This window comes from Panulirus ornatus, chromosome 7 (assembly GCF_036320965.1).
Source record: "Panulirus ornatus isolate Po-2019 chromosome 7, ASM3632096v1, whole genome shotgun sequence".
Lineage (NCBI taxonomy): Eukaryota > Metazoa > Arthropoda > Malacostraca > Decapoda > Palinuridae > Panulirus > Panulirus ornatus.
This window is the reverse complement of record NC_092230.1, coordinates 15,412,771-15,428,137: the sequence shown is the minus strand read 5'-3', so window position 1 is coordinate 15,428,137 and position 15,367 is coordinate 15,412,771. Positions and strand designations below refer to the sequence as shown.

The 15,367-nt window shown below is 43.0% G+C and overlaps 1 protein-coding gene across 1 annotated transcript in view; it reads left to right on the top strand.

Annotated features, from left to right (window-relative positions):
- The window catches only part of LOC139749429 (uncharacterized), a 497,430-nt gene that overhangs the window by 423,237 nt on the left and 58,826 nt on the right, over positions 1 to 15,367 (top strand). The window contains exon 2 of the mRNA XM_071663274.1: positions 12,452 to 12,947. Coding sequence (XP_071519375.1) covers positions 12,452 to 12,947 — 496 coding nt within the window. The remainder of the gene's footprint in view (positions 1 to 12,451; positions 12,948 to 15,367) is intronic.

The window sequence follows — 15,367 nt, the reverse complement described above, 5'->3', positions numbered from 1 at the left end:
CTCTCTCGCCCCAACTCTCATTTGACCTATTTTTTACCTCTTGCACCTTTCTCTTGACCTCCTGCCTCTTTCTTTTATACATCTCCCAGTCATTTGCATTATTTCCTTGCAAACATCGTCCAAATGCCTCTCTCTTCTCTTTCACTAATAATCTTACTTATTCATCCCACCACTCAACTACCCTTTCTAAACTGCCCACCTCCAACGCTTTTCATGCCACAAGCATCTTTTGCGCAAGCCATCAATGCTTCCCTAAATTCATCCCATTCCTCCCCCACTCCCCTTATCTCCTTTGTTCTCACCTTTTTCCATTCTGTACTCAGTCTCTCCTGGTACTTCCTCACACAAGTCTCCTTCCCAAGTTCACTTACTCTCACCACTCTTTTCACCCCAACATTCTCTCTTCTTTTCTGAAAATTTCTACAAATCTTCACCTTCGCCTCCACAAGATAATGATCGGACATCCCTCCATTTGCACCTCTCAGCATATTAACATCCAAAAGTCTCTCTTTCGCGCGCCTATCAATTAACACGTAATCCAATAACGCTCTCTGGCCATCTCTCCTACTTACATACGTATACTTATGTATATCTCTCTTTTTAAACCAGGTATTCCCAATCACCAGTCCTGTTTCAGCACATAAATCTACAAGCTCTTCACCATTTCCATTTACAACACTGAACACCCCATGTACACCAATTATTCCCTCAACTGCCACATTACTCACCTTTGCATTCAAATCACCAATCACTATAACCCGGTCTCGTGCATCAAAACTACTAACACACTCATTCAGCTGCTCCCAAAACACTTGCCTCTCATGATCTTTCTTCTCATGCCCAGGTGCATATGCACCAATAATTACCCCTCTCTCTCCATCTACTTTCAGTTTTACCCATATCAATCTAGAGTTTACTTTCTTACACTCTATCACATACTCCCACCACTCCTGTTTCAGTAGTGCTACTCCTTCCCTTGCTCTTGTCCTCTCACTAACCCCTGACTTTACTCCCAAGACATTCTCAAACCACTCTTCCCCTTTACCCTTGAGCTTTGTTTCACTCAGAGCCAAAACATCCAGGTTCCTCTCCTCAAACATACTACCTATCTCTCCTTTTTTCTCATCTTGGTTACATCCACACATTTAGACACCCCAATCTGAGCCTTCGAGGAAGATGAGCACTCCCCGCGTGACTCCGTCTGTTTCCCCTTTTAGAAAGTTAATATATATATATATATATATATATATATATATATATATATATATATATATATATATATATATATATATATATATATTCTATTTATTTTGCTTTATCGCTGTCTCCCGCGTTTGCGAGGTAGCGCAAGGAAACAGACGAAAGAAATGGCCCAACCCACCCCCATACACATGTATATACATACACGTCCACACACGCAAATATACATACCCATACATCTCAATATACACATATATTTACACACACAGACACATACATATATACACATGCACACAATTCACACTGCCTTTATTCATTCCCATCGCCACCTCGCCACACATGGAATAACATCCCCCTCCCCTCACATGTGCGCGAGGTAGCGCTAGGAAAAGACAACAAAGGCCCCATTCGTTCACACTCAGTCTCTAGCTGTCAATATATATATATATATATATATATATATATATATATATATATATATATATATATATATATATGTGTGTGTGTAAAAAATCGTCCAAATGCCTCTCTCTTCTCTTTCACTAATACTCTTACTTCTTCATCCCACCACTCACTACCCTTTCTAATCAACCCACCTCCCACTCTTCTCATGCCACAAGCATCTTTTGCGCAATCCATCACTGATTCCCTAAATACATCCCATTCCTCCCCCATTCCCCTTACTTCCATTGTTCTCACCTTTTTCCATTCTGTACTCAGTCTCTCCTGGTACTTCCTCACACAAGTCTCCTTCCCAAGCTCACTTACTTTCACCACCCTCTTCATCCCAACATTCACTCTTCTTTTCTGAAAACCCATGCAAATCTTCACCTTAGCCTCCACAAGATAATGATCAGACATCCCTCCAGTTGCACCTCTCAGCACATTAACATCCAAAAGTCTCTCTTTCGCGCGCCTGTCAATTAACACGTAATCCAATAACGCTCTCTGCCCATCTCTCCTACTTACATAAGTATACTTATGTATATCTCGCTTTTTAAACCAGGTATTCCCAATCATAAGTCCTTTTTCAGCACATAAATCTACAAGCTCTTCACCATTTCCATTTACAACACTGAACACCCCATGTATACCAATTATTCCCTCAACTGCCACATTACTCACCTTTGCATTCAAATCACCCATCACTATAACCCGGTCTCGTGCATCAAAACCACTAACACACTCATTCAGCTGCTCCCAAAACACTTGCCTCTCATGATCTTTCTTCTCATGCCCAGGTGCATATGCACCAATAATCACCCATCTCTCTCCATCAACTTTCAGTTTTACCCATATTAATCGAGAATTTACTTTCTTACATTCTATCACATACTCCCACAACTCCTGTTTCAGGAGTACTGCTACTCCTTCCCTTGCTCTTGTCCTCTCACTAACCCCTGACTTTACTCTCAACTCATTCCCAAACCACTCTTCCCCTTTACCCTTGAGCTTCGTTTCACTCAGAGCCAAAACATCCAGGTTCCTTTCCTCAAACATACTACCTATCTCTCCTTTTTTCACATCTTGGTTACATCCACACACATTTAGACACCCCAATCTGAGCCTTCGAGGAGGATGAGCACTCCCCGCGTGACTCCTTCTTCTGTTTCCCATTTTAGAAAGTTAAAAAAAAATACAAGGAGGGGAGGATTTCTGGCCCCCCGCTCCCGTCCCCTCTAGTCGCTTTCTACGACACGCGAGAAATGCGTGGGAAGTATTCTTTCACCCCTATCCCCAGGGATAATATATATATATATATATATATATATATATATATATATATATATATATATATATATATATATATATTCTTTCTTTCTTTCATACTATTCACCATTTCCCGCGTTAGCAAGGTAGGGTTAAGAACAGAGGACTGGGCCTCTGAGGGAATATCCTCACCTGGCCTCGTTCTCTGTTCCTTCTTTTGGAAAATCAAAAAAAAACGAGAGGGGAGGATTTCCAGCCCCCCGCTCCCTCCCCTTTTAGTCGCCTTCTACGACACGCAGGGAATACGTGGGAAGTATTCTTTCTCCCCTATCCCCAGGGATATATATATATATGTATATATATATATATATATATATATATATATATATATATATATATATATATATATATATATATATATATATATATATAGCATGAATTCAAATAATTTCATTAAGCTATTACCTCTTTACCACAATAAATTTTTCAAAATATAGCAAAACAAACATTTATAATTTATGATTAAACTACCATACATTGCCATGATTATGGGAACCACAACACCAGCGTTTTCTTATTTGCCATGTAACACTGCTTTCAAACTTGTAAAAAGGTTCATTCACCTCATTTCTGATACTTTTTGGAGTCTGCTCCATACACAGGAAACAAGTGTACAATCAATAACACACTTAGCCAATGATCACCATACCCTCTCTCTACCCTACATGTTTTATGGATGAAATTACCATTGCTAGCAAATATGATATAATGCAAATATAAAAATAAATACTTCAACGGATTTCTCAGATGAGAAATATGTATATATATATATATAAATATGTATATATATATATATATATATATATATATATATATATATATATACACACACATACACATACATACGCACATATACACACACACACACATACATATATATATATATATATATATATATATATATATACATATGAAAAATGTAAGAAACAATTTAGAAAACTGAAACTTCTAGCTTGAAATGAAATGAAAAAATGAATGTCACATGATGGTTCAACCTCTGGCTATGGAAAAAGGAAATGTATAATTTATTTACACAAACGCAATTGAGTGGGAGATGTATAAAAGAAAGAGACAGGAGGTCAGGAGAAAGGTGCAAGAGGTGAAAAAAAGGGCAAATGAGAGTTGGGGTGAGAGAGTATCATTAAATTTTAGGGAGAATAAAAAGATGTTCTGGAAGGAGGTAAATAAAGTGCGTAAGACAAGGGAACTTCAGTGAAGGGCGCAAATGGGGAGGTGATAACAAGTAGTGGTGATGTGAGAAGGAGATGGAGTGAGTATTTTGAAGGTTTGTTGAATGTGCTTGATGATAGAGTGGCAGATATAGGGTGTTTTGGTCGAGGTGGTGTGCAAAGTGAGAGGGTTAGGGAAAATGATTTGGTAAACAGAGAAGAGGTAGTAAAAGCTTTGCGGAAGATGAAAGCCGGCAAGGCAGCAGGTTTGGATGGTATTGCAGTGGAATTTATTAAAAAAGGGGGTGACTGTATTGTTGACTGGTTGGTAAGGTTATTTAATGTATGTATGACTCATGGTGAGGTGCCTGAGGATTGGCGGAATGCGTGCATAGTGCCATTGTACAAAGGCAAAGGGGATAAGAGTGAGTGCTCAAATTACAGAGGTATAAGTTTGTTGAGTATTCCTGGTAAATTATATGGGAGGATATTGATTGAGAGGGTGAAGGCATGTACAGAGCATCAGATTGGGGAAGAGCAGTGTGGTTTCAGAAGTGGTAGAGGATGTGTGGATCAGGTGTTTGCTTTGAAGAATGTATGTGAGAAATACTTAGAAAAACAAATGGATTTGTATGTAGCATTTATGGATCTGGAGAAGGCATATGATAGAGTTGATAGAGATGCTCTGTGGAAGGTATTAAGAATATATGGTGTGGGAGGCAAGTTGTTAGAAGCAGTGAAAAGTTTTTTCGAGGATGTAAGGCATGTGTACGTGTAGGAAGAGAGGAAAGTGACTGGTTCTCATTGAATGTAGGTTTGCGGCAGGGGTGTGTGATGTCTCCATGGTTGTTTAATTTGTTTATGGATGGGGTTGTTAGGGAGGTGAATGCAAGAGTTTTGGAAAGAGGGGCAAGTATGAAGTCTGTTGGGGATGAGAGAGCTTGGGAAGTGAGTCAGTTGTTGTTCGCTGATGATACAGCGCTGGTGGCTGATTCATGTGAGAAACTGCAGAAGCTGGTGACTGAGTTCGGTAAAGTGTGTGAAAGAAGAAAGTTAAGAGTAAATGTGAATAAGAGCAAGGTTATTAGGTACAGTAGGGTTGAGGGTCAAGTCAATTGGGAGGTGAGTTTGAATGGAGAAAAACTGGAGGAAGTGAAGTGTTTTTAGATATCTGGGAGTGGATCTGGCAGCGGATGGAACCATGGAAGCGGAAGTGGATCATAGGGTGGGGGAGGGGGCGAAAATCCTGGGAGCCTTGAAGAATGTGTGGAAGTCGAGAACATTATCTCGGAAAGCAAAAATGGGTATGTTTGAAGGAATAGTGGTTCCAACAATGTTGTATGGTTGCGAGGCGTGGGCTATGGATAGAGTTGTGCGCAGGAGGATGGATGTGCTGGAAATGAGATGTTTGAGGACAATGTGTGGTGTGAGGTGGTTTGATCGAGTAAGTAACGTAAGGGTAAGAGAGATGTGTGGAAATAAAAAGAGCGTGGTTGAGAGAGCAGAAGAGGGTGTTTTGAAATGGTTTGGGCACATGGAGAGAATGAGTGAGGAAAGATTGACAAGGAGGATATATGTGTCGGAGGTGGAGGGAACGAGGAGAAGAGGGAGACCAAATTGGAGGTGGAAAGATGGAGTGAAAAAGATTTTGTGTGATCGGGGCCTGAACATGCAGGAGGGTGAAAGGAGGGCAAGGAATAGAGTGAATTGGAGCGATGTGGTATACCGGGGTTGACGTGCTGTCAGTGGATTGAATCAAGGCATGTGAAGCGTCTGGGGTAAACCATGGAAAGCTGTGTAGGTATGTATATTTGCGTGTGTGGACGTATGTATATACATGTGTATGGGGGTGGGTTGGACCATTTCTTTCGTCTGTTTCCTTGCGCTACCTCGCAAACGCGGGAGACAGCGACAAAGCAAAAAAAAAAAAAAATATATATATATATATATATGCAAGCGAGACAGCGCCAGAGACAGACGAAGGAAGGACACATCCGCTCACATCCATTCTCTAGCTGTCATGTGTAATGCACCGAAACCACGCCTCCCTATCCACATCCAGGCCCCACAGACATTTTCATGGTTTACCCAAAACGCTTCACATACCGTGGTTCAGTCCACTGACATCACGTCGAACACATTATAACATACCATCTCAATTCACTCTATCCCGTGCAAGCCTTTCACTTTCCTGTATGTTTAGGCCCCGATCGCTCAAAGTCTTTTTCACCCCTTTCCTCCATCTCCAATTTGGTCTCCCACTTCTCCTCGTTCCCTCCACCTCTGACACATATATCCTCCTTGTCAATCTTTCCTCACTCATTCTCTCCATGTGACCAAACCATTTCAACACATCCTCTTCTGCTCTCTCAACCACTTTCCTTATTTCCACACATCTCTCTTACCCTTTCATTACTTACCCGATCAAACCACATCACACCACATATTGTCCTCAAACGTTTCATTTCCAGCAAATCCACCCTCCACCATGCAACCCTATCTATAGCCCACGCCTCGCAACCATATATTGTTGGAACCACTATTCCTTCAAACATACTCATTTTACCTCTCGGATATAACATTTTCTCCTTCCACACAATCTTAAGCGCTCCAGGAACCCCCATCCCCTCCCCACCCTGTGACTCGCTTCCGCTTCCATGGCTACATTCGCTGCCAAGTCCACTAATAGGCATCAAAATTTTACACTTCACTTCCTCCAATTTTTCTCCATTCAAACTCGTATCCCAAATGACCTGTCCCTCAACCCTGCTGACCTAATAAATTTCCTTGTATTCATATTCACTCTCATATCTCCCCTTCCACACATACACTATCAGACTTAGTCGCCAACTTCTGCAGTTTCTCACTCGAATCAGCCACCAGCGCTGTATCATCAGCAAACCACAATTGACCCACTTCCCAGGCTTTCTCATCACCAACAGACTCCAAGACTCGCATTCATCTCCCTCACCAGCCCACCCATAATCAAACTGAATAATCATGGTTGCATCACTTACCCCTGCTGGAGACCAACCTTCGCTTGTAACCATTCACTCTCCTCTCATCCTACTCGTGCACATGCCGGTCACACCTTTGATAAAACTTAATCACTGCTTGTAACAGCTTGACTCCCACACCGTATATCCTTAATATATATATATATATATATATATATATATATATATATATATATATATATATATATATATATATATCCCTGGGGATAGGGGAGAAAGAATACTTCCCACGTATTCCCTGCGTGTCGTAGAAGGCGACTAAAAGGGAAGGGAGCGGGGGGCTGGAAATCCTCCCCTCTCATTTTTTTTTTTTTTTTTTTTTTTTTTTTTTTTTTCCAAAAGAAGGAACAGAGAAGGGGGCCAGGTGAGGATATTTCCTCAAAGGCCCAGTCCTCTGTTCTTAACGCTACCTCGCTAATGTGGGAAATGGCGAATAGTATGAAAGAAAAAAAAAGATATATTGGAAAGGATCACAATTTTGCGCGTGATCAAGATATTCCTATGAGTCTACTGGGAAAATGAAACACGATAAGATCCCAAGAGCACTTTCGTTTAATAATCACATCATGAGAAACACAAGAGAGAAATATAACGTTTAGTTGATATACATCGAAGAGACGAAGCTAGGACGCCAAATGGCGTCCTGGCTTCGTCTCTTCGATGTATATAGACTAAATGTTATATTTCTCTCGTGTCTCCCCTGATGATGTGATTATTACACGAAAGTGCACTTGGGAACTTATCGTGTTTCATTTTCCCCGTGGACCCATAGGAAGAGAGAGAGAGAGAGAGAGAGAGAGAGAGAGAGAGAGAGAGAGAGAGAGAGAGAGAGAGAGAGAGAGAGAGAGAGAGAGAGAGAGAGAGAGAGAGAGAGAGAGAGAGAGAGAGAGAGAGAGAGAGAAGAGAGAGAGAGAGAGAGAGAGAGAGAGAGAGAGAGAGAGAGAGAGAGAGAGAGAGAGAGAGAGAGGTTTTACCACCGTTAATTGGCGAAAAGGAGTACAATCTCGTCGAACTTACCGCTCAAAAGAAGTTCATCATTTCCCTACCACTTATTGTAGCGCAACCTTGGAGCTGCAAGAGCCCCGTAACAAGGTAGTTGGATAATAATAATAATAATAATAATAATAATAATAATAATAATAATAATGATAATAATGAATATAGTATCAATGATGATAATAATGCTAATAATAATAATAATAATAATAATAATAATAATAATAATAATAATAATAGATATAATAATAGTAAATATAGTATCAACGATAATAATAATGTTAATAATATGAATAATAATAATAAATATAGTATCAATGATAATGATAATATTATTAATAATAATAATAACAATAATAATAATAATAATAATAATAATAATAATAATAATAATAATAATAATAATAACTATAATAACTAATATAATAAATAAGATAGAGAGAGAGGTAAGACAGACATAATGATCTTGATCAATTATCTGGCCAGCTGGTTTACTGCTGCCTTGATCACCTGGGTACCATTCTGGGCAAAAATGACCTCCTGACCTTTACCAAGAACCACTCACGGGTCGTGTGGCGCACCACTCACGGGTCGTGTGGCGCACCAGTCACGGGTCGTGTGGCGCACCAGTCACGGGTCGTGTGGCGCACCAGTCACGGGTCGTGTGGCGCACCACTCACGGGTCGTGTGGCGCACCAGTCACGGGTCGTGTGGCGCACCAGTCACGGGTCATGTGGCGCACCAGTCACGGGTCGTGTGGCGCACCACTCACGGGTCGTGTGGCGCACCAGTCACGGGTCGTGTGGCGCACCAGTCACGGGTCGTGTGGCGCACCACTCACGGGTCGTGTGGCGCACCACTCACGGGTCGTGTGGCGCACCACTCACGGGTCGTGTGGCGCACCACTCACGGGTCGTGTGGCGCACCACTCACGGGTCGTGTGGCGCACCACTCACGGGTCGTGTGGCGCACCACTCACGGGTCGTGTGGCGCACCAGTCACGAGGGTTCAGTTCCTTCCACGACCATCCACTGACGGTATGGGACTGGAAGAGTAAACAGACTGCAAGTTGCCCACTGTGAGGTCCCATACAGACGATGGCTTTTGAGAGCCATGGGTAAATATATTCATGGACGACTTGTTGGCCAATTCAATCTTGCTATAGATTGTGTGTGTGTGTGTGTGTGTGTGTGTGTGTGTGTGTGTGTGTGTGGAGGGAAACTGGATCCTTTGAAATTTCAACTTTTGGTAAAGTTCTGATCCTAGGGATCAGGCGATGCAGCCAGGAAGGATAAAAGTTACACAAAGAATATCTGAAACATCTTTAAATACTCGTTTATGAAGGGAAAAAATATAGACCAATAAATACTGAAGTTCGTATTTTTCTCTACCGCATCCGTTCGTGCTACCGCAAGCGGTGTGAGGGACTAACATATAATCATATGAACTCCTCAGTCACCATTTAAACACCTGTAACAACACTAAGTATAATAGATATTACAGTGTGTACCCCCGCGCGCCGCCACACACCGCACAGTCACTTGACAACATACACAACATTTCCTTCAGGGCGTGAGGGTCGAACCCGGAGCCTAGACTGCAAGCCCCACACACCCAGGCCAGCCTACGCACACAAGAATGACGACTCTATCCAATGTTTACAGCCAACTCTAAATTCGGAATATATATACATATATATATATATATATATATATATATATATATATATATATATATATATATATATATAAGGCATGTGTACGAGTAGTAAGAAAGGAAAATGATTGGTTCCCATAGAATGTCGGTTTCCGACAAGGGTGCGTGATGTCTCCATGGCTGTTTAATTTGTTTATGGATGGGGTTGTTTGGGAAGTGAATGCAAGAGTTTTGGAGAGGGGCAAGTGTGCAGTCTGTAGTGGTGTCGGTTGTTGTTCACTGATGATACAGCGCTGGTGGCTGATTCGGGTGAGGAACTGCAGAAGCTGGTAACTGAGTTTGGTAAAGTGTGTGAAAGAAGAAAGCTGAGAGTAAATGGGAATACAAGCAAAGTTATTAGGTTCAGTAGGGTTGAGGGACAAGTCAAATAGGAGGTAAGTTTGAATGGAGAAAAACTGGAGGAAGTGAAGTGTTTTAGACATCTGGGAGTGGACTTAGCAGCGGATGGAACCATGGAAGCGGAAGCGAGTCACAGGCTGGGGAAGGGGCGAAGATTTTGGGAGCGTTGAAGAATGTGTGGAAGGCGAGAAGGTTATCTCGGAGAGCAAAAATGAGTATGTTTGAAGGAATAGCGGTTCCAACAATGTTATATGGTTGTGAGGCATGGGCTATAGATAGAGTTGTGCGGAGGAGGGTGGATGTGCTGGAAATGAGATTTTTGAGGACAATATGTGGTGTGAGGTGGCTTGACCGAGGAAGTAATGAAATGGTGAGTGAGATGTGTGGTAATAAAGAGAGTGTGGTTGAGAGAGCAGAAGAGGGTGTATCGAAATGGTTTGGTCACAAAGAGAGAATGAGTGAGGAGAGATTGACAAAGAGGATATATGTGTCAGAGGTGGAGGGAACGAGAAGCGGGAGACCAAATTGGAGGTGGAAGGATGGAGTGAAAAATATTTTGAGCGATCGGGGCCTAAACATACAGAAGCGTGCAAGGAACAGAGTGAATTAGAACGATGTGGTATGCCGGGGTCGACGTGCTGTCAATGGATTGAACCAGGGCATGTGAATCGTCTGAGGTAAACCATGGAAAGGCCTATTTGCCATTTCCGCGTTTGTGAGGTAGCATTAAGAAAAGAGGATTGAGCCTTTGAGGGATTATCCTTACTTGGCCCCCTTCTTTGTTCCTTCTTTTGGAAAATTAAAAACGAGAGGGGAGAATTTTCAGCGCCCAACTCTCTCCCCTTTTAGTCGCCTTCTACGACACGTAGGGAATACGTGGGAAGTGTTCTTTCTCCCCTATCCCCAGGGATAATATATATATATATATATATATATATATATATATATATATATATATATATATGTATATATATATATGTGTGTGTGTGTGTGTGTGTGTGTATACATGAGTGGTTGGACCATTCTTCGTCCGTTTCCTTGCGCCACTTCACTGACGCGGGAAACAGCAATTAAGTATAATAAAAATGATAAGATACACAACTACATTATAATAATGCGACAGAAGCTTACCGTAAAGGGATGGGCTCTGACATCACACCAACCAGGACCAACCTTAATGATTAGGTCCAGGGACAACAATAACGATCCAGGGACAACCTTAATGGTCCAGAGACAACCTTAATGGTCCAGTGAAAAACATTTATGGTCCAGAGACAACCTTAATGGCCCTTAGAAAACTTTAATGGTCCAACAACCTTAACGGAGCAGGGGCAACATTAATGATCTAAGGACATCAACAATGGTCCAGGTAAAACATTATTGACCCAGAGAATAACATTATTGACCGAGGGACAACATCAGTGGTTTAGGGACAACCTTATTGTTCCTGAAAATAATAATTACAATCCTAAGGTGTTTATAATGTAGTGGTCGAAGATGTGAGGGAAACACTAGATAAGATTGGCAGTGTAAGGCACAACATGGAGGAACATGGGTGATGGTGGACGCCTTACACGTTTCTGTGGATTGTGCTCAAACACCTGTCTCCTTACCTACCGGCGGTTCAGAGTGTAACTACCCCCTGTCTATCAGCATTCCCTCTCAACTACTGTCTCTTTTCTTCAGTCCTCTGTCTACAGAAGGCACCTTTATAACATGGTCACTTGCCTTCTGGACCTGCCTACACCTATAACCTAATTCTATCCATAAACCCCTATAAACAATCGTGTCACATGTACAGAGGCCTCTGTCTACTGCTACCATGTTGGACGTGGCCACCTACGTACGGTGACCATACTGTCTCCAACCGTCAATAACCGTCACCACTTTAGACGGATCAGTCGTCAACAAATATTACTCTGCCTTTAAACCATCCACTGGTATAATGATACAGCAGCGGTCATCAGTGCAAGTTCTGCAGTCATCAGACGACCGCCGGTCCATCTAAGACCACACATGCTACAGTTACGTCCTCACGCCTCACGAGCAGCAGCATGAGGGAGTAGGATAAGCTCAGGGTAGGCAGGTGGAACATGACGGTGGACACTGATTCACTGCTACGCCACAACATACATACACGATGAAGTTAGTTACATTTTAGAGAGAAATAGAAATATAAAAAGAAAGCAGAAAGGATTCTTCAGAACCTGAACAATAATAACCACATTTTTCCCTCTTCCACAGGTGTGTCCCGGAGTGCCCTCTCTCCTCGCGGCTCCTCCCCCCTCCCCCTTTTCTCCCGGGAACCCTCACCCTCTTCCTCCTCCTCCTCATCTCCGTCTTCCGGGGTCGTGAGCCTCCCGCCGGCCACCACCAGAGCCTCCTCGGCTACATCCTCCATGAAGACCCACATGTCATCATCCTTCACGCTGGAGGTGACGAAGACCTCCACTTCTGCCTCCTCCTCCTCCACCAACCTCACCTCCTCCTCCACCACCACCACCACTCTCAACCCGTCCAACGCTCCCAACACCAACTCGTCTCTCCACCACTTCCCAACCTCCCTCTCCCCACACACCTCAGTCCCCTTCTCCTCTGCCGCCTCTCCGTCGTCGTCGTCAGGTCCTGCAGCGTCGCCGCCCTCGTCAGGGCTGTGCTGGACTGGTGGGTCAGGCGACTCCCTGGCCCTCACCCCCGACCATCGCGGCAACCTCTGGCTCCTGACCTCCTCCAGGCTTGGGTGAGACCGGTAGAGAGAGAGAGAGAGAGAGAGAGAGAGAGAGAGAGAGAGAGAGAGAGAGAGAGACAGACAGAGAGAGAGAGAGAGAGACAGAGAGACAGACAGACAGACAGACAGAGACAGACAGACAGACTACTTACGACAATATTCTGCTACAAGACAGACAGAGCTAGGGCGTAGCGCACCGCAGGAAAATCTTAAGAACGAGCAGAAAGAGAGCAAGAAAATAAGACACGAATGAAATACAAATTATTTCCACAAGACACAGCTGCAAGCGAGGCCCAGTCGAGCAAGGTTGAGGGGGCGGGGGTGCCGGTTAGTGAGCCGATGCCCGAGTCTTGAGGAAATATCATTAAAATTTTCCCTGCGGCAGACTGACTGTTCCGCCTTCAACTGCTGCATTTCTTCCATCCTTCCCTTAAAGTTAGACTCACTCTCCCACACCTGTGCCCCAGGTAGCCATGCTGAACATTTATCAAGCCTAGATGCTTTTTACTATCCTTCACATTACATGGAATTTAGAAAGTTAATGCATGGTAAAAGTACATAAAAGAACACGCAAAGAAACACACAAACAGACGTGTGTGTGTGTGTGTGTGTGTGTGTAGGTGTGTGTGTGTGTGTGTGTGTGTGTGTGTGTGTGTGTGTGTGGGTGTATGTGTGTGGGTGTGTAAGAAAGATGCTTAGTTTACCCACGAGTAAATTGCTCCCACACCCACCATGAATGCAATCCATCCGTCTCCCTGGGCGCTGAATTCGTGAACTGATTCCCCTGTTCGAATGTCAATCCATTACACTACCCTTCTCGCAGTGCCACAGTCAACCCTTACCTGCGATGAAATCGTGAGTGTGGTTAGTATGAGGAACTGTATAAGAGCTGTATCGTAGTAGAGAGAGATACATATACAGAACGCCCTCCCCGTACTAACAAAGACGTAACTACATAACAGTAACCCCACACAGCCTACCCATAGTTCCCCAATTGTGTAACACACAACACTGCTCCTCGAACAACTACCTAAATTTAAACTAACGCCAGCAAATATGAGTTAATATCTAGTGTCCATTTTCTCAAGCATTTTCCCCCGTAGCTGTACTCCGCCTGGCATTTCCATTCTTCTCGTTCCTGAAAAGACTGTTGTCTTGTATAAACAACAACAACAACAACAACAACAACAACATCAACATGCACAGCTCTGAACACATAACTACAGCCCTCGGCTGACTTGAACCAACTTCCGACTTCCTCCATCTTGACAGGAGTTTCTTTCCTCAAAAATTTTTTTCCTTTACTTCCCCTCCCTCCCCCCCTACCCCCTCATGTTTGTCCCTGCACATCATAATGGTGTGAGACATGTGGAATAATTGTGACAAAACTTTGAAAAACTGGTCCACAACGGAATCAAGTTAAATATTCCACTCTCACCCACACAACATGACCTCGGACCCCGACCACTCTACTCCACCTCGCACAACATACCCTTGATGAATTTAATCAACCACAAAAGCCAGCCCCTTCCTGCACAATAACAGAGACAACTAATAGCTACAAAGTATTTGCCACAATACCCTCAACCCATCCTCACCCAGATGATACTTGACGTCACCCTTCAAAATAATGAAAGAAAAAAATGGCTGCCTCACTCACAAAGGCTTCACCTTGAAAACAACTTTGCAGTAGAGTTCCCCAAGAAGCGTTTTTCTTTCATCCTCTTCCTAAATAACTTCCTAGCAGACCATAGTATGAAGGTCCTCTCATACGCAGACGACCATAAGATCACATCTCGGCACCCTGACATCATAAAAGCAACGACAGACATGTCAACATTACACTGTTGTAAGTGTCTTATCCAGCACACATAATGTCCGCATCTCAGTCATCCCTTTTAACCCTAAACAGATACGATTCCAACTTGCGCTCTTCCGTCGCCTTACATAGCCAATCACTCCCAGTTGACAAAACCTCAACTATTCTAGGCATCACTTAAAAGACACCCATGACATTCACTCCCCACACCTCAAACATCAACACAAAAAACAACAAGCAAACTAAATGCCCTTACAGTACTAACTGGTACAAGGTTTAGATATCGCAAAATAATACCTTAGTATCCTCTGAAAGCAATTCAAACGGTCCACCCTAAACTCTGTCACTACCTGCATTGTTATCCCTCTGTTAAAAGAAAATATTATATAGCTGCATACGTTAAACTAGCGGCCTACTGGCCTCACACACTCAGCACCTACACAACGAAGCGAAGATTCTCTAAATACCATCCCGTCTCAATATGCAACAGCACTAGACCTTTCCCATCCAAAGAGCAATAAAAAAAAAAGGTTACCCCAGCTTCACACGAACATCCTACAGTCACTGCTTCAAACCACAACCAAAATACACAACACTGACAAAACATATTTAC